The sequence below is a fragment of the Malania oleifera genome, chromosome 6 (assembly GCF_029873635.1).
Source record: "Malania oleifera isolate guangnan ecotype guangnan chromosome 6, ASM2987363v1, whole genome shotgun sequence".
Taxonomy (NCBI): domain Eukaryota; kingdom Viridiplantae; phylum Streptophyta; class Magnoliopsida; order Santalales; family Ximeniaceae; genus Malania; species Malania oleifera.
The window spans coordinates 75,081,203-75,107,002 of record NC_080422.1 but is presented as its reverse complement, the minus strand read 5'-3'; the positions used below and the strand labels follow the sequence as shown (position 1 = coordinate 75,107,002).

The following is a 25,800-nucleotide window of genomic DNA, read 5'->3' as shown; positions in this document are numbered from 1 at the left end:
TTATCAGACTTTACTATGAGAAAAATTAACTTTTACACTATTTATTTTGGATTTTATCTTATTCTCTGGGCGAAGGGCTTCTGCCTCCTGCTTGGCATGTGGAGTTCCATAACATATACTCATTCCATATTATTTTTTCTTTATGGTGTGGAAAAGGCGGAGGTAAAATTGTAATTTACACGTGTCGAGGCCTGAAGATAGTAGCACAAGATATCCAATGAGACCCGTGGTGAGCAGCTTATAAATCACAATTCATAGACTAGGCCTGCCCCGATTGATGCTTCCCTTCCAATTCCATCCCCTTCCCTTCAACTGTACTCCAAAATCAAAATCAGAACTCTTTGCTTCAAAAAAATCATACACTCACCCGATCTGATCATTGACCTCCCTCCAACCCCAACCAAATTCATGGCCGCTTCGCCTTCTCATCCTTTTCTATCTGTTCTCGCTCCGCCCGTTCTCTCTCCGCATACTCTCTCTCCCAAATTCAAACCCCCCATGTAGATCTCTTCCACTTCTTGTAAACAGAAAAAACTCACTGATTTAAACCTACCCATTTCATTTTTCTCCCCCTCAAATTACTTGTTTTCTCTTCTGCTTGAATTCAACAATGGTGGAGACGCTGGCGTTGGGGCGGTTCCACCACCACAGGCTGGACCTCAAGCGGTGGATTCCGGCGTTCCTCTCCTCGCACAAGACCCTTTTTACGGTGCTGTGGATTGTGGGGTTCGCTTCGGTGTTTTTGTGGCAGAGGAACGTCGTCGATGGGTTCTTGATTTTTCGGCGCGCTCCGGCCAGGCCCGTGCCGAGGCTGCGGCCGGTGGCCTTCAACTTGACGGACTTCGGAGCGGTAGGCGATGGGGTTACTGTGAACACCAAGGCGTTCGAGAGGGCCGTTTCTGCCATTTCCAAGCTCGGAAAGAGGGGTGGGGGTCAGCTCAATGTGCCTGCTGGCAATTGGCTCACTGCGCCCTTCAATCTCACCAGTCACATGACTCTCTTCCTCGCTGAAGATGCTGTCATTGTTGGAATTAATGTGAGTTTTATTTTTATTTTTATGTTTTCCATTTAAATTTTAAGTTTCTCGTTCGCGCTGTGCGGGCGTTTGATCAATGTGGGCATGATGCTATTTTTGCTTCTGTTCTTTTTTGATTCCTTGAAGTCCACCGCCTCTATACTGAATTGGGATTTGTCTAATTAAGATGGAAAAAGAGTATATATCTTTTAGGAGCAATTTATTCCTTCAAACTTCAAATTTTTATTCGATAATCATTGTCAAATTTGGTTCATGGAGGTACCTAGCATAAAATAATATTACGTAGATGTGCTTTAAATCATCAATGAAGCATGTCACGAAAATATTTTTTGACTTAGGAGCTTTATAGTTAGGTTTGGATTTTGTTGCACGATCAGATCTTTTTTTTTTTTATCAGCGAAGAAAATTTGTTAGAAAAAATCCCGAAATCAAGAAGATGCCAATCGGTTGAAAACAAAGAAAAACAAAACACCAATTACTTGAAGTACATTGAGAAAATCCAGATTTACTGACAAGTCCCTCTCAAATATCCCATAATGCTAACTAGAGATCATAGAAATCCAGTTATCCTTGACAGCTTGCAGAGAAGAGGTCGTCCCATTGAAAGCCTTTTGTTTCTTTCTTTCCAAACCGCCCAAAAAATAGCAAGGGGAATAAGGGAAAGAGTTCTCCTTTTGAACTTATTGGAGCGGATCCCTTTCCAAGCATAAGTTTCACCTTTAACCAAAGCAGAAATGACCCAATTCTGATTAACCATGGAAATGGCCAAGCTCCAGAGATTCCTGGTCCAGGGCAGTGAAGGAGGATGTGATCCACAGATTCCACTTCCTCAAGGCACAGAAAACACCTAGAAGCTCTTTCTTTGGAGGTTGTCAAGAGTGAGGATCTCCCCCAAACCTTCCTCCCAGGTGAAAAAAAGCAACCTTCGAAGGGGCTGCTGTTTCCCAAATGGGCTTGCAGGTAAAAGAACTGTTGCACTGCATAAGGCAGCTGAGGTGGTTATAATAAGATTTGACTATGAAAGTTGCTTCTTTGCTCAGGGACCGTTTGGATTTATTGGAGGAGTCCTGGCTCTGAGCATTGTAAAGGCTGCTGTGGAAATTAATAAGAGTATCAATCTCCCAATCATAAACAGTCTTGATAAGGAGACCGTTCCAAATGGTCCAACAGATTAAGCGTTCCTGGTGATGGCAAATGAAGGCATTTTTATTGTAGGCAAGTCTGTAAATAGATGGGATTGAGACACTGACCTGGGAGCCACCACACCAGATGCCATGCTTAAAAAAACACATCTGCGCCATTTCCAATGCTGAAATGAATATGAGAAAAGAAGTTTCCCCACCCTCTTCCAATGAATTTTCAGACACTTGCACCATAGCCATCGGTCACTACCTAGAGGCCCAACCATTGCGGTGAAGGCCATATTTAGTAGCAATAACTTCCTGCCAATTTTTTTTTTTTCTCAGGTTGCATGATCAGATCTTGTTAGTTTTGATCTTAAAAAAAGGTTATTTTTTGTACTGCTCCTGTGATAATTGTATGCATCCATGAATAATTAATAGCTCTACTTTTTCCTTTTAAAAAAATATTGGCAGGATGTATATAAAAATTGAAAACAAAAATGAACTTACAGTTTATTCATATTTGAATTGGAGGTGTTTAGTTGGCAGATGAAGTTTGGTAGTTAATGGACTTGACCTTTGGATTGATTAGCTATTGTTGTGCAATCGCCTCAAATGCTGAGAACTTCAGGAGTGATCTAGCCACCCATGATTTTGAAACAGAACACAATGACATGCTGTAGTTTAATGAAAGAAATTATATTTATGAGTAATCTCTAGATTCCATCTGTTGATCGTTTAATTGCACTAGAACTTCTGGAGTAAAACTTTATTATGGATGGAATGGTGAGCCGAATCATATCTAGCTCATCTTCCATTGTGGAGGCTTTATTAGTATAGTCGGGTAGCGGTTCTGGATTCCTAGTCTGTATTTCAAAGGGCAGTGGAAGAAACTAAACAATTTTATCCTCCATACATTGATATATTGCTATTCAAGCAGTTATAAGTGGCTTTGTCGAACTGGAATGTTGAGGTCACAGACAATGTTTGGCAGCATGTGCTCCACAATTTCTGTGTCTGTTCTTAAACATTCGTGCTGGGCCATGGTATGCTTAATAAGAGGACTGTATTGATGGACTTTGCTTGTGGACATGGACACAAGTATGGCACTAGATGCCTTTGTAGCTTGTAGCACATAACCCCATCACTGACATGAACATGGATATCTTGACATTTGGGCATTATGAAAGCTCTGCTTTCTGATATAATCGGCGTGCCTACACCCACATTGTTGGAGTGTTGACATATACTTAGGGGGGTGATTGACTTGAATACCTCTTAGAATCACCTTCTTGGCTTCTTATATACCTTATGCTCGGAAATTGGATTATTATCTCTCAGAAATATTTTTGTTTGGTTTGCTTATTAGGATTATTGGGAATATAAGCATTTTGCAGAACATGTGTATTCCTATCTTATTTCAATAAGATTACAAAATACCCTATTACCTGTAATGGTAATGATATTATGTATGTAATACATTCTTGTAATGTGCATATGTACTTGTAGGCATAACTATTATTATTATAAGCTTTAATAACAATAATCATTATAAATAAAATAATAATAATTATTGGCAGTTTATTTTATTGGATAATAATAATAATAATAATAATAATAATAATAATAATAATCAATGTTTTAAAAGACGAAGGCATAAAGCAAAGCGTTCTAACCCTTGAGGTGAGGCGTAAGCCTTTTGAGAATTTTATTTTTTAGATAAAAATATGTAAATAAATTACATATATTTTACAAAGAAAGGAAAAAAAAAATCACAAATGTAATGTAAAAAAATCAAATATAATTGCAAACTACTTGTTGGAAATTCAAAAATTACTAACTTGAATTCATTATGTAAATCATGACAAGATATAACCATAACATTACAAAGTTCAAATTATTTTCAAGATCTCTTAATTATTTTGTAAAGGTTGAAGTTCAAAAGTTTTAGAAATCGACTCATATTATGATATTTATTTAATATATGCACAGAGTTAAAGTTTTCTAGCCAAATCTAACTTGAGAATCACATGCCCAGAATGCACAAGCCTCAACTGAAAAGGCACAAAATGCATGCCTTTTGTACTAATGCGCAAGTCTTAGTGTGTAATGCGTTAGCCTTTTTGGGATTTGGCATTTTGGATTGAGCCTCAAGGAATTTTAGACATGTCTTTCCTTGAGGGGAGACATGACTGAATCTTTTAAAACATTAATAATAATAGCATACAAGAAGGCGCAATTTTGTCTTGGAGCAATGAATATTTTTGTCCTGTCAGGTTGGATTACAGTGGAATTGGGAGGGGTAAGATTTGAATCCATGTATTTTGGGCGCTCTTGCATCTCCAAGAATTCAAGATGCTTGTTGCTAAGGATTCACATGGGTTCCCATACGTGGGCATACACCATTTGAAAGTCTACATTCCCGAAAATATTGCTTGATAACTTGAGCCAAGCTTCCCATAAGAATTTGATAGGAGAAATGAACATGATGTTAATGAAGTGTTTGGAATTTTTAAAATCATGGATTTGCCAAGTCTTTGTTTATGCAGGTATTGGCGTCTCCTTAGGCTGCTGGACACAAGTATTTTCTCCCTATATCAAATGCTATTAAAAATGAAATTGTTTTAATATGATTAAAAATTAAGAAAATATTAACGATGTGTAAAATCAAAATTTTGTTTATTGATTTGGTATATTTTTATTTTCTTTCTCACTTTCCTTTTATAACCAAACATGAAAAAATGAAATCCTTCATATTTTTCTTTTCTTTCCCTAATATTTTCCAAGTTCCAAACGGGCTATTGAGGTTCTAGGATTGCACCACTTGAGATAAAATGAAAGAAAATCAAAATTGCCCATATATGTGCAATGTAGACCAATATATGTGTTGTAATGAAAAATGACTTTATTAATGTGGAGGGAGGATAAGAGGAAGTTTAAGAAGCATATACTTAAAAAGGAAAAAAAAAAGGCAATGTAACACCCCATGCAAAATGCTCCCACGGCATGTTGTCGGCCTAGGAAAGGCATTATACCTGCAGCCTTTCCTTCACATCTAGAGAGGATTTTTGTAACTTGAACCTTTTACATTCATGTTCAAGCATAATACTTGTGCCATTGGGTAATGGCCTGTCTTCTAAGAAGAAGGGTAAGAAAAGAATGCATAAAATAATCGGGTTAAAGGTCTCGTTGTTAATTAATTAAATCTATTGAAAGAATTAAACTGGATGAATAGCTGATATAAAAACAATTAACTGTTTCTATGAACAGGTAGAGGAGGAGGGATGTGCATTGTAGATGATCAGATCAGGCTTTTGATTTTGGAGAAGGCTGGACAGTGCATGAGTTCATTATTAGTTGCCATGTTATTATTGGATATTTAGACTGCTCATTATTTAAGTTTGATACAGTAGCTAGGCTTCTTAGGAGTTATCATTGGTTCTTTGATAAAACTCAAAGAAAGTCTGAAGTTGCAGAAGGATTGATCGTCAGGATGGTGCTGTGAAGAAAGGAAAAGCAATAATAGAGGAAGGGGAAAATTACAAAGGAGATTGGACATTTTATACTTGGAAATATAGTTCTTAAAGTGATGTTGTGATGAAAATCCATCATTTATTACCCCCCCCCCTCCTCTCCCCTCCCCCCAAAAAAAAAAAAAAACTGAGAGTAAGCCACATACATGATATCAAAAGACATCATTGAAATGTAACAACATGTTGACTTACCCAAAAACAAACACAAGTTAGAATTCCCATAATTTTGGGAATTGGTCTCTATTAGATTGCCGGTATTTATATTTGTTGCTTATTGTTGCAAAATGAAATGCTAGCCCTCACATGGGATGCTATAGGTATCAATAAGATATTATATATTCTTATCATGAACTGACATTTCAGAAGCATTGCTTCTTTTGTGTTTAACATGGTCTATCTAATATGCTGGCATGTCTTAGGAAGAGGCATTAGGAGTCGCTGAAAACTGGGATAGGCTATCATGAGTTTGACTTGAGTTCATATAGTTATGAATGAAGTGGTTGCTTATTTTGGATCTCTTTTGTGACTTTATCAGGATGAGAAGTACTGGCCGCTGATGCCACCATTACCTTCTTATGGTTATGGGAGAGAGCATCCTGGACCTCGATATGGGAGTTTGATTCATGGTCAAAATCTCAAAGATGTCGTTATAACAGGTCATATATCTCATTGTTTCTTAGAGAATTCAAGCTATATTACATGCTCTTTTTCATGGCAGATGCCTTGAATGGATGATGAATTAAACTGTATATATATTCTCTTGGCTTTAATAATAAGGTTTAAACATACGAAGAATCAATGGGGAATTTTATAGCGTGAAAATGCCACCATGTAAATGGCAGTGACAAATGGAGGAATTCCAACATTCTGCCTGCACCATCTTTGCATTTTAATATTGGAACCCTTGAAGTTCTAGATTTTTATTGGATTTCAACTGAATCATCCTTGGCTTTGCATTCTCCTGGTAAATTAAGTTATTTATCCTTTTGAATGAGTTGTAAAGAAAATCTGCTGCAAGTATTCATTGGGTTTCCGCATTAACTGTAAGGGAAAAATTTTTCCAGTTGGTATATTTCTGTTAGTTTCTTAGTTCATCATAGTAGTGGGAATTTCTTAGTTGTTTTAGAGGAATTTCTTCAACCCTGCGTTTGGGAGCATGGAATGGAACATTGGATTTGGATTTGGATTTGTGTAAATTTGGACAATATGTAGTATAAATTTGTATTGGTTTCTTTCATATCTATCCAGCTCCAAATCTATGGCTGGAAATCCGTTTTCCCAAACACTTCCTGACTGATATGCAAAGGGACTGGCTAGCTGTTCTCATTAGTTATTTAGGACTACTTTTTTGATTATTTTTGTGTTTCCTTTTTTGTTTCGGAGGATGCCCTCATTCTCCATCTTATATATTCTCTTTTCTCTCTTATTAATATAATTACTTTTTTATCCAGAAATTATAGAAGTGGCAATTAGTTCAATCAACACAACAATTATATGAAGAGATGAATATTTAGGAATTACAGCCTGAGTTTTAGGTTGTGCCTAATTTTAGTGACAGTTGGATCTGAAATGTTTATATACAACAGCTTATCCAAGTGTTTTGGCATTCAAGGTTATTCACTTGGTTTCTTTGCATTTCTTATTCTACGTATGGTTTCCAGATGAATTAAGATTATCTGATCATTTGATTGCCTACTTATTGAGATTGGCCTACTTCCTATTTCCACTTGAGCAAATCTAACTACAGGATTCTACTTGTCTGCTAGCTCTGAATTACTTCCATTTGTCATATTTGAATTTTAATAATCTATAGATTAACAAAGATAGTCGGAAAACAAAGTGTTCTGATATGGATAAAACCATGTTGGTGTTCTGATATGGATAAAACCATGTTGGTGTTATACTTTATTTCAAACTCACATTGTTGGCTTGATCTGATTGTATTTTGTGCTATCACTGATTAACAGGGCATAATGGTACCATAAATGGACAGGGTCAAACATGGTGGAAGAAATATCGACAGAAGCTTCTCAACCACACTAGGGGTCCATTGGTACAGATCATGTGGTCGAGCGACATTGTAATTTCTAACATTACTCTTCGTGATTCACCTTTTTGGACACTTCATCCATATGACTGCAAGAATGTAACAGTAAAAAACGTTACCATCTTGGCTCCTATACTTGAAGCTCCAAACACTGATGGAATTGATCCTGGTAAGTGAGTCTATGAAAATGGTGTCTAGTTTTTATTTTTCTAAAATTTCCTTATAGAAGTATTAATTAAATACAAAAATCAATTGCAATATATGAAAATGCTACATATCCCTAACTAACTTATAACAATTTATATTTAAAACCAAAATATCCTTAATTAACTGATAATTAATCCATAATTGCTTACATTTCTTTCTTTGGTGTCTACTTTTTAATATCTTAAAACACAATAGGCGACAAGTTTTGGCATATAAAATGAATTTAGTTAAATTGTAAAAATAAAAAAATAAAAAAATAATAAATTAATTTTATGAACAAACTAAAAGGAGACGTGTGACTAATCCTTTAATAAATAGAAAGGTTGAAGCAGAAGATGAAATGATGTTCATTAATGATAAAATGAATTTAGTTAAATTGTAAAAATAAAAAAATAAATAAAAAATAAATTAATTTTATGAACAAACTAAAAGGAGACGTGTGACTAATCCTTTAATAAATAGAAAGGTTGAAGCAGAAGATGAAATGATGTTCATTAATGATAAAATGAATTTAGTTAAATTGTAAAAATAAAAAAATAAATAAAAAATAAATTAATTTTATGAACAAACTAAAAGGAGACGTGTGACTAATCCTTTAATAAATAGAAAGGTTGAAGCAGAAGATGAAATGATGTTCATTAATGATAAAATGAATTTAGTTAAATTGTAAAAATAAAAAAATAAATAAAAAATAAATTAATTTTATGAACAAACTAAAAGGAGACGTGTGACTAATCCTTTAATAAATAGAAAGGTTGAAGCAGAAGATGAAATGATGTTCATTAATGATGATGATCATAATAAATAACAACAGGCCAGGAGATGCTCCCTCACAATTTTAGGTACAGTATTGCCAACTAGCTAGATGATGCCGGTGTTGATGGGGAATACATGAAATTTTGAGGACATGATCAAGTAAGGCTATATTTGTCTTGCTTGCTTTGGTTGCCGAAGTTTAAAAACCACAAGAGTTTTATGCTGCAATTAACTTGATGTGGAAGTTAGCTTTGTATTCCTTTTTTATTAAAAATGACATCCATATTGCTTGGTTGTGTTGTTGTTCAAAATGACTTCCTTTTTCTCTTGCATGCAAGAGAGACTGTTGTTCAAAATCAATAATTTTTTCTTGTTGATATGGATCCTTGCCAGATATTATAACTGGGGCATTGCTGTCTAACTTTTGCTGCTGTTGTTCTCTCTTTCTCTATGTCTCACAGACAGTGAGAATAAATTGTACTCATAATTTACAAGTCCAAAGAAGTTTCTTTTCTGTAACTATATACTATATTGAGCATTAGGAACTCTGATTAGCTGAATTGGTTTGAACAGATTCATGTGAGGATATGGTGATTGAGGACTGCTACATAAGCGTGGGAGATGATGCGATTGCAATAAAAAGTGGTTGGGATCAATATGGAATTGCATATGGACGGCCTTCAATGAACATTCTCATCCGAAATCTTGTTGTCCGTTCGATGGTCAGGTAAGAATATTGACATATTTGAACTTTTGGCTATCATGGACACCAGAATGGTATAACTGTAAAGTATGCTTTATGAATCCATTACATATCATAGGATTATACATTTGCTGGCCAAGTCAAGCAGGTTTAGTGTTTACGTTTTGTTTTTTATTTTTCTGGGAAGGTGGTGGTTGGGAAAAGGGAGGGGAGAGGGAGGGGATGCTTCTGTCAGCAACATTTCCATGCGTGTCATTGAATATTGCTTATTATAGAACCTCATGGTGCATGATTAGGGAAAAATATTGTGTGAAGCTGCAAAGCAATATTTAATTTGGCCTACCTTTGTAAAAAATGTTACCTGTTATTTTATTTTTTTCTCCCTTTGATTCCTTCTGCTTGCAGAAGGAAAATCAATTTGCTAATGTTAGCTGTCACCTCCTTTAAAATATGCTTCCCAATTTGCTTTCCAAGTGAACTAGCCTTCTTACTAGGAACTTGATTTCCAAGGGATATCTCCTTGACCTGTGCATCTTTCATTGCCAATAAAATTCTGCCTTGGTTGATCACAAGAGGCAAATTCCATTGACATTTTGAAGAATAAACTCCCACAATTGGAGCCCATCCATTTCTTTACTCTCTATGTTTTGTTACCATAATTTCCCTCCATGATGCACTCCTTTCCACCTGGAGTATCCAGAGCCATTTCTCATTAGGCGCGTGCAAAAAAAATCCCTTCTCACTTCCCTTGCAAATAGGTCGCTTCACCATTATCCACTTCACAAAAATGGTGCTTGAAACTGTCATCAAACTCGCCCAAACAAATCTATATGAATATTTTGGTCTGATATGGCATCTAAGAGGGGGGTGACTTGGGTGTTATAAAAAATTTTCATGCTGAGCTATTAACCAAATTTATATACAGAAGCAAGCACACATAATGAAAACTAAACAGTGCAAAGATAGGAGAGATAAAGGAGAGTGAGACTCAATTTATAGTGGTTTCCACTTTTAAGAACGAACTTATGAATTCTTTTCCACTAAAAAATTCTGTAGCACATGTGCAGCCCATGGATCGATGATCCTTTATACAACTTTGGGTTCTCGATGCCAAAGCAAATGGTTAGAGAAGCCCTCTCAAATCCTTTAGCAAGTAAACACATGAACTCACACACAAGCGAAAGAACAATAATATTTTCTCATAATGATGATCTTAAAATTTTTAAGAATATTGAATGAAACAAAGTTAACTTCTCGTGTGATGCACTTAATGTCTTAATTTTTCATGCATAGTCAGTCCCAAGCTCGGGTAAAAGGAGGAGGGTTGCATCAAGTAGTTGACAATTTATGCAAAACTTGTCAGATCACTATGATATGAATCCTTACAGATTATTTGCTAGGGTGTCCCCTATGAGCGATGTGTTGCACTTATACCACCTGGGTGTAGTGAAAAGTTAGCGAGGTTGGGCTACGTCATTGCCCTAATGCAATGTGCCATGTCAGCGTCCGAGTAGGGTGTCAAATATGCAAGGGTTTCCGCATCATTCTGGATGTGTAAGAAATTAGTTCAGAAGAATAGGATTAGATTAGCAACTTGGATTATTACTTAAAATAAGTACTTTTGCAAAAAAAACGAAGTGGCTTTTGGCTTGTATTCCAACAAACATTTATTAAAAAAATGTGCTTTTTCAAAACCATTTTTTTGAGAATTATGCAAGTCAATTTTGAGAAGTAATCTATAAAAAGTTTTTTAGCCACTTTTAAGTGGCACTATTCATAGGCGGGGTCAATTTTATAAATATAATAAAATTAAATGGCTATTTTATAATTTAAAAAAATACATTGGAAGATAATCATATGCTATTTTATTATGTATTATAATATATTATTTATTAATGAAACATAATTTAATTCTAGAATGAAGAAGAACATTTGATTAATTTAAATTAATATTAAAAATAAAAAATACTAATTTAATAATAATATTATTTTAACATAAATTAATATGATAATCGTATATTACAAATATAAATTAAGAACAAAATTATTGTTAATTAAAAAATAATATTATATTATTTTTAATTAATAAAAATATTTAAAATTAATTAAAAATACAGCAGTTAACATAATTATTAATTAAAAATTGACCATATATTATTTTACTATGTATTATAATCTGTTAATTATTAATAAGATGTAATTAAATTCTGAAATGAATAAAAAGAACCATATATAATTTAAATTAACATTAAATAAAAAAAAAAATTAATTGAGTTATTAATATTATTTTTAACATAAATTAATTTGATAATCATATGTTATAAATATACATTAATAACAAGATTATTGTTAAATAATAAATAATATTATATTATTTCAGTTAATATAAAATATTTAAATTTTAATTAGAAAATTAATATAATTATCATTTAAATTTTTAATTATAAAAATATTAATATCTTTATTCAAAATATGTTTAAAACTAACTATATATTATTTCACTATGTATTATGACATTATTTATTATAATTTGATTTTGGATTGAACAAGAACTATTTATTAATTTAAACCAACATTAAGTAGATTGAAATGTTGAATTTAATTATTATTATTTTTATCTTAATTTAATGTGATAGTAATATGTTGTCAATATATATTAATAATAAGATTATTGTTAATTAAATATATATTCTTTTGTTATTTTTTAATAGAAAACATTTAAATTTTAGTTATAAATAAAATAATTATTAACGAAATTGTTAATTAAAAAAAATATTGATAATTGTAATTTAAAATATACTTAAAAAAAATCATATAGTACCCTATCATAAAAGTAAGTATTCAAATACTATTTTTAAATACAACCAAACACCACTTATAACTTTCAGTACTTTTTTAGTTCAACACTGAATAAATTCAACAGTTTTTTTGAAAAGCACTCTGCATAAGTGATTCTAAACGATCCCTAAGTGGCCAAAAAGTTATCTTTTATTACTTCTCAAAATTCACTTAAAAAGTTATCAAAAAAGTGATTTTGGAAAACACTTTTTGCAATTAGTACTTGTTGCAGTATAAGTCAAGCACCACTTTTTTTTTTTTTTTTTGTATACGTGCTTATTTTAAGTGATAAGTGTTGTAGCAGTGTTTTTTAAGCGCCCCCAAAGCAGTGGGCTTAGTAGAAAACCTTTAGAGACACTTTTGGAAAGATATGGATAATATTATACGAGGGATATCAAGGACTAAGAAAATATTCATAGTAGCAAATTTGAATGGACATGTTGGAAGGGATAATAAAAGGTTATGAGAGGATACATGGAAGATATGAATATGGAGACAAAAATGAGTCTGGGGAGATAATTTTGGACTTTGCCATGTCATATAGTTTTATTACAATAAATACTTGTTTTAAGAAGAGAGAACACTTAATAACCTTCAAAATTGGATAAAATAAAAGTCATATAGATATTTTCTCAACTAGGAGGGTATATCGTTTGTCATGTAAGGATTGTAAAGGTATCCAGTTGAAAGCTTAACCACACAATGCAGAGTTTTAGTACTAGATATATGTATTAAAAAAATGGAAGAGAAAGGATAAAATAAATCAATGCAAGAAAATTAGATTGTGGAACCTAATGGGAGAATATATAATAGAATTTGAAGATAAATTATCAAAGATGGTTTCAAATGTAGAGGATGGTGTAGACACAAAACGCTTTTTTAAGTAGGATAGCTAGCTCTATTAAAAAGATAGCAAAAGATATTTTAGGTGAATTAAAAGGAAGATTCTCAATAGCAAAGAAAATTGGTGGTGGGATCAAGATGTCCAAAAAGCTATAAAAACAAAAAAATAATTTGATATAAAACATGGTAAAATGTAGAAAGATGGAAAACTTTGAAAAGTATAAAAAAAGGTAAGAAAAAGATGCAAAAAGGGTGTTAGTGAAATTAAACATGGATAATTTAATAATTTGTATGCTAGTTTAGGTACAAAAGAAGGGCAAAGAGACATATTTAGACTTGTTATAGTTAGAGAAAGAAAGAGTAAGGACTTAGGTAATATAAAATGTATAAAAAGTGAGGGTGATATTGTCTTGGTTAAGGAAGAAGACATAAAAGAACCATAACGAAGTTACTTTTGTAAGTTGTTTAATGAAAACTAAGTAAAAAATTTAAACTTAGAATTGGCAAATGAGGAAAAGACTAAAAATATGAGATTTATTTGTAAAATTAGAGTTAATGAAGTTAAGTTTGCAATAAAAAAGATGAAAAATGAAAAAAACTATAGGACTGGATAACATCCCAATTGAAGTTTGGAAATGACTAGATGATAAAGGAATTATTCGGTTAACTATTTATTTAACACAATTATAAAAACTAAGAAAATTCCAAAAGAATGAAATAAAAACACCTTAATTCTTATATAAAGAAATAAAGGAGATATTCAAAATTGTAATAACTATTGTGGAATTAAACTTATGAGTCATACAATGAAATTGTGGGAAAGGGTAGTTGAAAAAAAAAATTAAGGTTTGAAATAAAGGTCTTAAAAAATTAATTTGGTTTTATACCCAGGAGATCTACTACAGAAGATGTATATCTTTTAAGAAGATTAAGGAAAATTTTAGGGAAAAGAAGAGAGACTTGTATATGGCATTTGACTTAGAGAAAGCGTATAATTGGGTATCTAGGGAATTCTATGGTGGGTTTAGAAGAAAAGGTGTATGTAGTAGGTATACAATGCCATTTAAGGATATGTACGATGAAGTAATGACTAGTGTTAGTACTATTGGTAGAGAGACTAGAGAATTTCCAATCATAATAGGTGTACATCAAGGATATGTTTTGAGCCCTTATTTTCTGTGCTTCAGCAATGGATGAATTGACTTGGAGTATTCAAAATAAGGTTCTATGGTATATGTTGTTTGCAAATGATATTGTCTTGATTGATGAAACTAAGGTTGGAGTAGAATATAAGGTAGAAATATGGAGAGAAGTTTTAGAATCTAGAGGCTTTAGGATAAGTTGAAATAAGACAAAATATATGAAAGGTAATTTCAATCATAGTAGGAGGAATATTGGAGACAATTAAACTTGATAATGAAGAAATCAATAGCACTAGTAGATTTTGATACCTTTGATCTATTATTCAAGATGAAGGAGAAATTGAAGATGTAAATACATATGGTTAAAGTAGGTTGGGTAGACTGGAGAAGTGCTTCAAGTGTGCTGTGTGATGGTAGAATACCCTTAAAATAAAAAAAATAAAAAAGTTTTATAAGATGCTTGTAAGACCAGCTATATGAGTTAGAATGTTGGGCAACTAAAAAACATATCTAAAAAATAAAAGTTGTTGACATGAAAATGCTAAGATGGATAAGTGGTATAACACTTAAAATAAATTAAGAAATAAACATATTTGCGGTAAGTTAGGCATAATTCCTGTAGAAGATAAGGGAGAGATGACTCAAATGGTTTGGATACCTGCAACGTAGGCCACGTAGTGTGCTAGTAAGAATTAGGTTGTTACTATGAGTAGTAGTGGTAGATCTAAAATAACTTAGAATGAGATGGTAAGGATTTAATAGCCTTGAATTTGTTGAAGAAAATTGTCCATCATCGCATAATAGCCGACCCTAGTGGGACTCAAGGCTTGGTCTGTTGTTGTTGTATTGAATGAAACAACGTTAACAACTTGCAAGACTTGTGCTGAGTGAGTCGACTCAAGTGTCTGCTGCAAAATGTAAGAGGCTTCACTTCAGTGGCGAGTTGTCTCACTTAGATGCTCAATGTAGGAGGCTTCGCTTCAGTGGTGAGTTGTCTTACTTAGATGCTCAATGTAGGAGGCTTCACTTCAGTGTTGAGTTGTCCCACTTAGATGCTCATGATGGATTAGCTCTGACAATGAGTTGACTTACTTGGGGGCTTATGGTATTGTGCCTTTCAGTGAGTTGTCTTAGCATGCTACTTGTTCAGAATATTTGGCACAGAATCAGTTTAGTTGCTTGTTTCACTTGATGTATTATATAAATGAATGGGCAACATATTTATATGTATTATACAAGCTGTTCCTGGCTATAACCAAGAATCAGCTTTCAATTAGGTTCCAAAATTTTATCAATTTGTTCCCTACATCTAAATCTTCTATCTTTCATTAGGCAATAAGTATTCTTAGGAAGATCTAAAATTATTTCCAGATGAGAAAGCTTAAATCCTTGGTTGGAGGGAAGTGGAGAAGAAAAATAATTTATATGAGAAAAGAGGAAGGAGGCTAATTTTCTCTACATTGTTTGCTTTATTGAATGGTTAGAAACATGGGGAAAGAAAACAAAAGCTAATTGTCATTTACAAGAATTTCACCCGCTAGGCTACTTTTAAAGTTGTCTGAAGGGTGTTTTAATTTTTTTTGTACAGTTTCTCTCTATTCCTCTCTGATTTGAGGGGGGGAAAAGGTGGCTCCGTATTCACCTTTTCTTCTCTCCACTTCTATCCGCTTCTTTTCTCCTCTCCATTGTACGTGTTGTGAACCAGATAATGTAAGTAAAGAGACATCCATTTCTTCCCCTCTTCTCTCAAACCAAACAAACTCTTAATTCTAGGAGATGTACTCCTTTTACAAAAGGAAGTCTATGGTTGGCTACTAAGGAAAAAGCAAGGAATATTCTTTATAAAATTACAAGAAATTTAAATTTAAAAGCTTTCCAATTTATGGTGGGAAAAATTAAATTACTTTCTAGAAAAGAGCTCATCTATTAAAATTGCTTCCTCATCAAGATAGAGTTGTCCTTTGAAAATATCTTTAGCAAGATGATAAAATTGCTTTCTTGTCAAGATACAGTCCTTTGATCAAAATAATTTATTTGTTAAAAGAGAGAGAATGCTCAAATCAAATATATAAGTTCATTCAAATTCAAATTACACAATAATAATTAGCAAGACAATGTCAATCAATTATCACACAAGTATCGTAAGATAAACGTGGAATAATTTAATTAACTTGAATTTTAGTTAGAAATTTTAACTTTTAAAAGAATTAAATGAACATGTGATGTGGAGAGAGATGGGACCATGGACATTAAATGATTTGAAGGGCAAATGTTAGTCTAGATTCTATTCAATAATCTTTAAGCTTTCAATAGTCAACAAGTCAAAAACAATAAAGTAAAAAGAGATTCAACATAGAGAAAGGATATTATAGTTGTTATGTTAGGTTTCATCACGGGTGTTGGTCAGGATAGCACAACAACAACAACAACAAGAAACCTTAGGTCCCACTAAGTGGGGTCATTTACATGAATCATTTATTGCCGATTCATCCAATCGAGGGCATTTTCTTCTACTAGTTTAAGAGTTATTGAGTCATTCCTCACTATCTCATTCCATTTTATTTTAGGTCAGCCACTATCCTTTTCAATACCAAAAACAATAACTAACTCCTCACAGTTACTATTTGGCCTGCGTTTCAAATGGCCAAACCATCTAAAACGCCCCTTATCTTGTCTTCAATTGATATTATGCCTAGTTTGTTGTGAATATATTCAATCCTTAATTTATCTCTTAATATTAGGCCACTCATTCATCTTAACATTGCATTTTGACAACTTTTTACGTTTTGAACATGTTTCTTAGTTGCTCAATATTCTAATCCGTAGAGCAGCATGGTTGGCCTTATAGTCGTCTTATAGAAATTTCCTGTTAATTTTAAAGGTATTGTACGATTACACAGCATGCCTTAAGCGCTCCTCCATTTTATCCAACCTACTTTAATTATGTATTACATCCTCTTTAATTTCTCCTTCCACTTACATAATGGATCAAATATAGTGAAATCTAATGGTGCTATTAATTTCTTGATTATCAAGTTTAATCTTATCTCCAATATTCCTCCTTACATTATCAAAATTATAATAATTTCAATGCAAAAAATAACCTAGAGGAATTTTGTTATAATCAAAATCCCCTTGTTTCTATGAGTCACGAAATAGATTTGGGGGCTAGAGAGAACACACTGCACAGTGATTCTTTCATTGGTAAGATAATGGGTTTTCCACCTTGTCAACTTCAAATCTATCAATGACGGGGCCTCCTACACTGTCTTATCTTTGAACTTAGCTCTTAGGGGAAATCCTAATGAGCCATGGAAAGTTGCCCCGACTTGCTGTCTAAAATCTCAGAAAGAGGACCATTGTCGTTACTCCCCAAAGTAATCACTTCTCTTCGAGACCCAGGACTGCTGCAAACAATGGATAAGTGCAACTTAAGTACTTGATTTCAATCAGCCCCAAAAAAGACAGTGGCATGTATACATGCACAAAGCGTGCATAAAACCCTTCCTCCCACACCCCAGTTTTCCCGTGAATGGGAACTTCAACCTTATTTTCCCCCATTTTTGGTGTTCTTCGACCATGGTGATTATCTAGATTTTAGTAATTTTTATTTTAAAGAAATGGATTATAGTAGTTTTACTTGTCTTAAGATGGTCACTGACATCTACCCTGGCTGAATTTTTAAACAGTGCTGGTGTATCAATAGGCAGCGAGATGTCTGGTGGGGTCTCGGATGTCACCGTGGAGAACCTTGTTGTTTGGAACTCGAGGCGTGCTGTTCGGATCAAGACCAGCCCTGGAAGAGGGGGGTACGTCCGAAACATAATCTACCGGAACCTGACATTCGACAATGTTCGGGTTGGCATTGTAATCAAAACGGACTACAATGAACACCCCGATGAGGGGTTTGATCCAAAGGCTGTCCCCACTCTTGAGCACATAAGCTTCACAGGGATCCATGGCCAGGGAGTTCGCGTGCCTGTTCGTATCCATGGTAGTAATCAAATCCCAGTTAGGAATGTTACTTTCCGGGATATGTCAGTGGGTATAACATACAAGAAGAAGCATATATTCCAATGCGCCTTTGTTCAAGGTCGTGTAGTAGGAACCGTATTTCCTGCACCGTGCGAGAACCTTGATCTGTACAACGAGAAAGAGCAGCTTGTTAAGCGATCTGCATCCCAGAATCTGACAGATATAGATTATGACTTCTGAGAACGTGCTTGGCTCCCATTATTTCCAGAGCGCATATTTTGGGAGATCAATGACTTCCCTAGATGTCTGTACAAGACAGTTTTGGGTGTAAAAAGAATTGGAACAGTCAATCTAGCTCATCTGTTCCATTATTCGGGTTTCCTTGCACATTTATTCTTTTCTTATTTCAGTGGTTTTGTATGTACAGAAAATATGCAGTTCATATATGCATGAAATTACCCCAAGAAATGCTGTGCCCCGTGTCTAACATTGGAAGTATAGATTTCTCATTTAAATATTTTCCCGGGTTTTGTGAGCAAATGCAAATGCAATTGCAAATGGGTTTTACATTCATGCAATTGCAAATGGGTTTTACTTGAATGTTTGGATTTCCAGTGGTACGTTACTTAAAATGAAAAAACTAAAAAATATTCTACACATTTAAGCAAGCTCTTTGTCTTCTATCTTGTAGTATGAATTATTATTGTTTAAAATAAATTTAAAAGTTATAATTAAAATAAAAAAATTCTACGACTAAACCAATTAAGAAATTTTTTTTTTTGGATTATGCATTGGATTTTTATGTATCTGTTTTATGGTATATGTGAATAATTTCGCGCCCCTTGAAGTCGATCCCACAACTCCAATTCAGGAATCCAGAGACTCCGGAAATGAATCCTCCTGGGTAGGGTTTGAACACCAGAGTCATGAAGTTTTTTGGTTGAGGGTTGAGGGGGGTAGGCCACCCAGGGCCAGGTAGCGAGCTGGGGTTGGAATAGGTGTTTGACTTTCAAGGTTGGTGGGTGGAATTGGCTGAGGTCAGGTGGCTGTTGACGTTCCAACTTCTAATATTACATTGCAACAGGTTGGTCCATGGACCTAATAATTAATACCTATCTCCGTTTTAGAGGCCCAATTTGAATAGAATAGTCCTTTCAGCTTCCTCCTATTATTATTATTATTATTATTATTATTATTATTATTTAGCTGAGGGTTTGAAAACTCCAAGTCTTTAGAGAAACGAATATCAGAAATAATAATTAAAAATTAAAAATTAAAAATAGAAACTAAAAATTATAGATCAGCAGTTAACATTTCTAAAATTAATTTAAATTAAAAATTACTCATTTTCATCTTTAAATCAAATAATATTATAAAAAATACTATTCAAACAATTAAACTATAAATAATATACATTAAAAATCACTATAATAAAAATAAAATTTATTATAATTATTCAACATTCAAATTTTACTTTACAATAAATATTTTTCTTGACATTACAATTGAAACATAGTAAAATTATTTTGTAGTTGACTTTATTATTATTTTTAGAAATTTATGTATATTTTTATTTTAATTATTCTTAAATTCATATCATCATTTAATTTTGATTTTAATTTAAAAATATATAAAATGAATAACTTAATCCAAAAAATCTATTTCTGGATATTAAATTTTTTTACAATAAGTTGTCAAAATAATTGAAAATTATAAATTTTGGTTTTCAATTTTTTAACAAATAGCAAAAAATCGACAACAAAAATAGAAAACTGACCACATAAATAAACATGTTTTTATAATCTGTGTCTTAACTGTGAAAAAATAGAATTAGAAAATTGAAAACAGAAAATAGAAAACAACAATGATACCAAATAGACTCTTAGATTATCAGTCAAATATTTACGTTAATGGTAAAAACATTTATATTGTCTGAACACCTTAAATTCTAGACAATTATAAATTATTTTTATCCTATGTTTAAATAAATTTTGGATTTAGAGTTGTATTGGATTTGGATAAAATTAAATATAAAAATTTATTAAAATTTATCCAAACCCAATCAAATCCAAATCCAAGAATTGAAATTCATGCTCCCAAATGTAGCCTTAATCTTTAAATGATTTAATTGAAGTAAGCAACTGTTTCCAAGAAAATTAGCACATTTTCGCAATCTAATTGGCTATCTAATGTTAAGCACAATCTAAGTGATTTCTTATGATCACGAGATTGTTTGATTGAATTGAATAGCTACAACTTGAAAACTATTCACACCTTGAGGATGTGATAAACAAATGTTTCGTGCACACAATCTTAACCTAATAGTTTTTTTTGCAAATGACTCTTTGAAGCAATCACATGATTTGTGTTTTGTGACCTACTTGGCACTAGAGTTGAAGGTGCCATATGCATAGAGCAACTAGTTAATTTACAATTGTGCCCTCTTTTATTTTATTTGTTTTATAAAAAAAAATTATTAAAACTCGTAAAATGAAGAGAATAATCGTCTCAGGTGAATTTTATTAATATGATTGTTTAATAGATGAGAATCGAATTAAATTGATTGTTGAAAATCGAGACGATTCATTTCCTTCGTTTCTTGAGAATCGTCTCAAGTGAATTTTATTAATATGATTGTTGAATCGTCCATTTCAACTGAACATAACATTTTTCTACCCCAAGAAGCAAGGGGGCATGTGCCATCTTAATAGGCATGTGCTTCATAATGCTTGAAATAAAAAGATAAAAAAATATATGTTGGGGATTGATGATACATTGAATTAGAGCATCATAGTATTAAGGTCACAAGACCTACACAAACTTATCCATTGACTTAATTAATCTACACATGATAAATTATAACATATTTAATGGGCTAATTTTTTTTTCCCTTTTTCATTTTTTCAACCCCTACCCAATTGAGGAAATGCCTACACAATGCCAAGAGGTGCATTATATTTTTCACCCGTACACTATATGCGTAATAAAATGTCTCCAGGGTTGATTCAAGTAGACACGAGCCCACTATACGACTCTTGGTAATAGGAAGTTTTAAATTTGATTGTGCAGAAAAGTCAATCTTTGATTTATCAGAAGGGAGTTGTGAGGCCCGTCACATCCTCACTTGGTGCTACTTGAGGGGTTAAAATGTCAAATTATAAAATAAAAAAAAAAAAAAAAAAAAGAGAGTTCCCATGTTTGTTGTTGCTTGGCAAATCATAACTAAGAAGCCACCTTAAGAGATAAGCTTTATTTCATTTATGTAATGTTGAAGTTGCTTGAGAAAGTAGATTCGTGATTATAATAACTAAATTAATATAAAATATGAAATCACATGCTTAAATTTGATATAATAATAATAATAATAATAATAGTTGGTTTGATTTGAAATGAAAAGTTAATTTATTAATTCTTTTACTTAGTTTAAAAAAGTGGGAGATTTCTTGTTGATGGCAGCTTACCCATTTGGTGAAGAAGCTTAATTGACAATCACTTTCTTTAGCCGATCCTATTTCCAACACATGCAAAAATTCCTAAAGCTAAGTATGCTTTTTTACGGATATATAGAAATCTCAAATCTAGTTAAGTGAATATAAATTGGCTCAAATGAGAAATTTAAGTTGCGAATAATTACAATTTTAAGGGAGAATTTTACAGCCCCAATCATCTTCTTTTTATTAAAATGGCGTGGACGTGGAACTTGAATTTAAACTTGTGTGAATTTAGAAGAAATTCAATACTACATTTCTCCTAAAATTTACATCCCAAAATTCACTGTTTAAGTCTCTTTGTTTTTCACCTTTCAAGGTGCCAAACTAAGCTTAATATTTCTTGTAATTTGACAGAGTGACCTATTAGTCTAGTCTAGTCTGTGGAGATTTGATGAAGATCTCTTGGGATGATTAATAAATTAGATATGATAATAATTAATAAATAATTAAATGGAAGAGCATCATGAAAAGTGCAATAATATTTTAATCCAACTCTCTCCGCCTCTAATTAATTGTTGAAGCGAAACAATTTGGATCCAAATCTTACCCAACCCATCACGAAATCCCAAATGTATCATTGATCTTTGGAAATTAAATCAATGAAGATCGAAACATGTGGGCATGTCCAGAGTAAAAGTGTTTGGTAGCCATCCGTCCAGACATTAATTTCCATCCGCAAACTTACACACGTAGTTATCATCATTATGCTCGAACTGCAGGAAGTCGGTGGGAAAAGCATCATTGATTTTTTCAAGCCAATCGTGGAGGAGCAACAACTTAATCATCATAAATGGGTTTACTTGAGATTTAATTAGGGATTTTGAGCCCTCAAATTTAGGTTTTGTGCAAGTTTAGATGAACATTTATATTACATTTTTTGAAATTTATGTAAATTTAAATTTTAAGTTAAATTTCAAATTGTCAAACGTAGCATTAGGAATAATTATTGGTTTATTATTATGAACAAAGTGATTAATTTATGTTGATGCTGAAAGTTGTCCTACCTCACATAATCATGGTGATGATTTATTTATTTATTTATTATTTTTATTTTTACGGCCTATTGGAGGTTTCTATTGAGTTTAGACTACCTCTAAACAATGAGAGATGACCCGATTCTACTTTGGTTACTCTTTTCCACCCTTCTCATCTTAATATACAAATTTCAAACTTTAACCATTGGGATGTCTCCTAAGGGACCATGATGGTGATGTAAGATGTTGAAAAAGGTTTCTTTCAAATTATTAGGCTTTCTATTACGGCCTTCAAAATCATATGACATATGCATTTGAGAGATCTATATGGAAAATTGTCCCAAATTAGAAAATTAGGATAAAGAAGAGCTAGTTTGGTGTGAAACTCTTATAAATTGTAATTTATAGAGTTCACTTGAGCTTTATAAGGTAGTGCTGCACCACTAGAAGCCTGCACGTTGTTGGCAATGACACATTTGTTACTTTAGTGAGGTGCTTAACTTGTATTTGGTTTGTGGGATCTAAGATGTTCTTGTCATCTCAAAGGCAACCCAAGAGGGAGGAGGGGGGATTAATTGGTTATTTGAAAAGTCAATTTAATGACAAGAATTAAATACACGCAAGTAATGAATACAAATGCACATAAGTAATTGAGATAGGAAGAAAAAGTGCGCAAACTTTTATAGTGGTTCAACTTCCTTAAGCCTACATCCACCCTCTCGACGATCAACCCACCTTGAAGTTCCACAATATCAATTCTTCTTACAATCCCCTTACTTCACCTAGCGGCAAGGTCACCAAATAGAATGATTATGAAAATAAGAGAAAATAATTCATCACTAGGAAATATACACAAATAAAACACTAAGTGACTATCAAAGAATATATTCAAGAATATGACACAAAGGTTTTTGAAATTTCTAGTTTGAGTAAAGAGTTTAAGACATAGCTTGGGTATTGTGCATTATGATTTAAAGGGCATATATATATATAAAGAACTTTAGGTCAAACTAGCCACTTCTGTCTATTGGAGTATGATTTCTGGTCTGACCGGTTGATTGCTTCCATAGTTCAGTCGACCTGGCATTAGCCATTATAGTAAAATTCAGGCCATTGGAGTTTCTAAAAAGCAGGGTTCGTCAATCAGTCCACTTTTTCCAAATCCGGTCGACCAGCCTGTTGACTCTATGAGTTTAATCTCGTTTTGATAATGACAAATCACATGGTATCTTACTTGTGCATTAAGATTGTGAGCAGGATCATTACTTAGCATACATGGAAGGAAAGGATGTCATGGAAGTCATAAGGAACTTAAAGCATATACAACCTGGTACACTCCATGAAATTAGAAGAGAAAAAGGATGAAGAAATTCAAAGTTTTCAATTGTAATGGGTATTAGTATTGCTTGTATTTACATATCTCATATGATGTAGTTGGAAGCTCAAAAGACCCTACACTGACCTTAGGACTCATGTATTTCATGAAAAATCTATTTACATTAGTTCTAGGTTGGATGGACATTTTAAAGGCAAATAATTCTGAAAAATAGAGGCCTCATCAACAAACCTCTTGGCCTTGTCAACGAATTCATAAAGGCCACTCGGTGACGAATGCTTTGCTCTCGTCGACAAGAAAATACCGAGAGCTCAAAAATCTCAGACAGTCCACCCGTCGATGAACCAATGTTCTAGTCGATGAACGTGTGCACTCGTCGATGAGTTTGTTGGGCAAAATTTTCTTAACTAAAATATGTCATGATTGATCCAACGATCAAGATACGCCCATCTTCCGACCATGCTTATATAGTTTAACCTAAAACCCTAGTTTTAGATAGAAGAACAAAAAGAGAAAAAGAAAAAAAAAAGAACTTTAGCTACATTTAAATCTCTTGCCAACATGCTATTGCATTCATATTTTTGGGCATTCGTTACTCTCACGATCAAAGGGCATTCTTTCATATTGTTGCAATCAAGATCGTGTTCTTGGAGGTTTCGTAAATAAAGTATTGTGTTTTGATTTCCATTCTTATTCTCAAAGTTTTATTCTCTCACAAACTGATTGTGAAATATTATTTGAGGGCCAGATCTTGAGTTCTTATATATATATGTTACGTGAAGATTTTTTTTTTTTGAGAAAAGGATTAACTAAAGTTTTGAATCTTTGAAAACTATCACGTTTATTCTTTATTCAAAGATTTCATCTTAGCTTTGTTATTGTTAAATATATATGATCTTTGGAGAAAACTGATTGTTTAAATATTTTTATAAAGATCATATATTTAATTTAGATATTTGGAGAGAACTTATTGTCTAAATATTTTTATAAAGATCATAAATTTGACTTATATTTTTGAAGCATATTTATTATACATATTCTTTATACAAAGATCATATAGTTGTTATAGCAAAAGACTTTATTGATCATATTACATACACTCCATTAAGCTTCGAGTTATATCATTTGAGTATGTATTAAGATTTTATTGTACTCATTAGCTTGTGAAAAGCATCTGAGTTTTCAAGAGTCTTAATTTGACTATTGTATTGATAGTTCAGGTTGTGAACCGGGTTCAGGAGCAAGTTACGCCTCTTGTAAGTAGTAGATTGTAATGGAAAGTTCCGTCCCAGTTAAAAGAGTGTGTTTAGTGGAATCCTTGAGCATTTTGCTCAAGGTGAGGACATAGGCCAGGGTAGGCCGAACCTCATAAAAATACGATGTTTGCATCTCTCTTTCCCTTAACTCTTTTTATTTCAGCTTGGGTTTAATTAATTGTTTATTTTGTATACTTTATGTAGACACCCCATTTTACCCAGGCCCAATATATGTATTACTATTATTATTATTATTGTTATTTTATTATTATTATTATTATTATTATTATTATTTTATTTATTCTTATTATTATTATTATTATTAATTTTCACTAATCTTATTATTATTATTATTTTTATTATTATTATTATTTTCTTTATTATTATTATTATTTTTCATTAGTATTATTAATATTACTTTTATCTTTATTTTTTTACGTCTATTTTATTATTATTATTATTTATTATTTTCATTATTATTTTTAATTTTTATTATCATTATTATTAGTATTTTTTATTACTATTATTACTATTATTTTATT

At 32.5% G+C, this 25,800-nt stretch overlaps 1 protein-coding gene across 1 annotated transcript; it reads left to right on the top strand.

Moving 5' to 3' along the window:
• Positions 1-240: 240 nt before the first annotated feature.
• On the top strand, positions 241-18,718 carry LOC131157379 (probable polygalacturonase). Its single transcript, XM_058111478.1, has 5 exons — positions 241-1,036; positions 6,226-6,346; positions 7,658-7,906; positions 9,274-9,427; positions 17,916-18,718. The coding sequence occupies exons 1-5, from the start codon at positions 611-613 to the stop codon at positions 18,439-18,441; spliced, it is 1,476 nt and encodes a 491-aa protein (XP_057967461.1). The 5' UTR covers positions 241-610; the 3' UTR covers positions 18,442-18,718.
• The last annotated feature ends 7,082 nt before the right edge of the window (positions 18,719-25,800 follow it).

Excerpts from the sequence above, each read along its gene's own strand:
- LOC131157379 (XM_058111478.1), top strand. The coding sequence starts at position 611 with ATGGTGGAGACGCTGGCGTTGGGGCGGTTCCACCACCACAGGCTGGAC. Across the intron at positions 7,907-9,273 it reads CACTGATGGAATTGATCCTG|ATTCATGTGAGGATATGGTG; the intron begins GTAAGTGAGTCT and ends TGGTTTGAACAG. Across the intron at positions 9,428-17,915 it reads GTTGTCCGTTCGATGGTCAG|TGCTGGTGTATCAATAGGCA; the intron begins GTAAGAATATTG and ends ATTTTTAAACAG.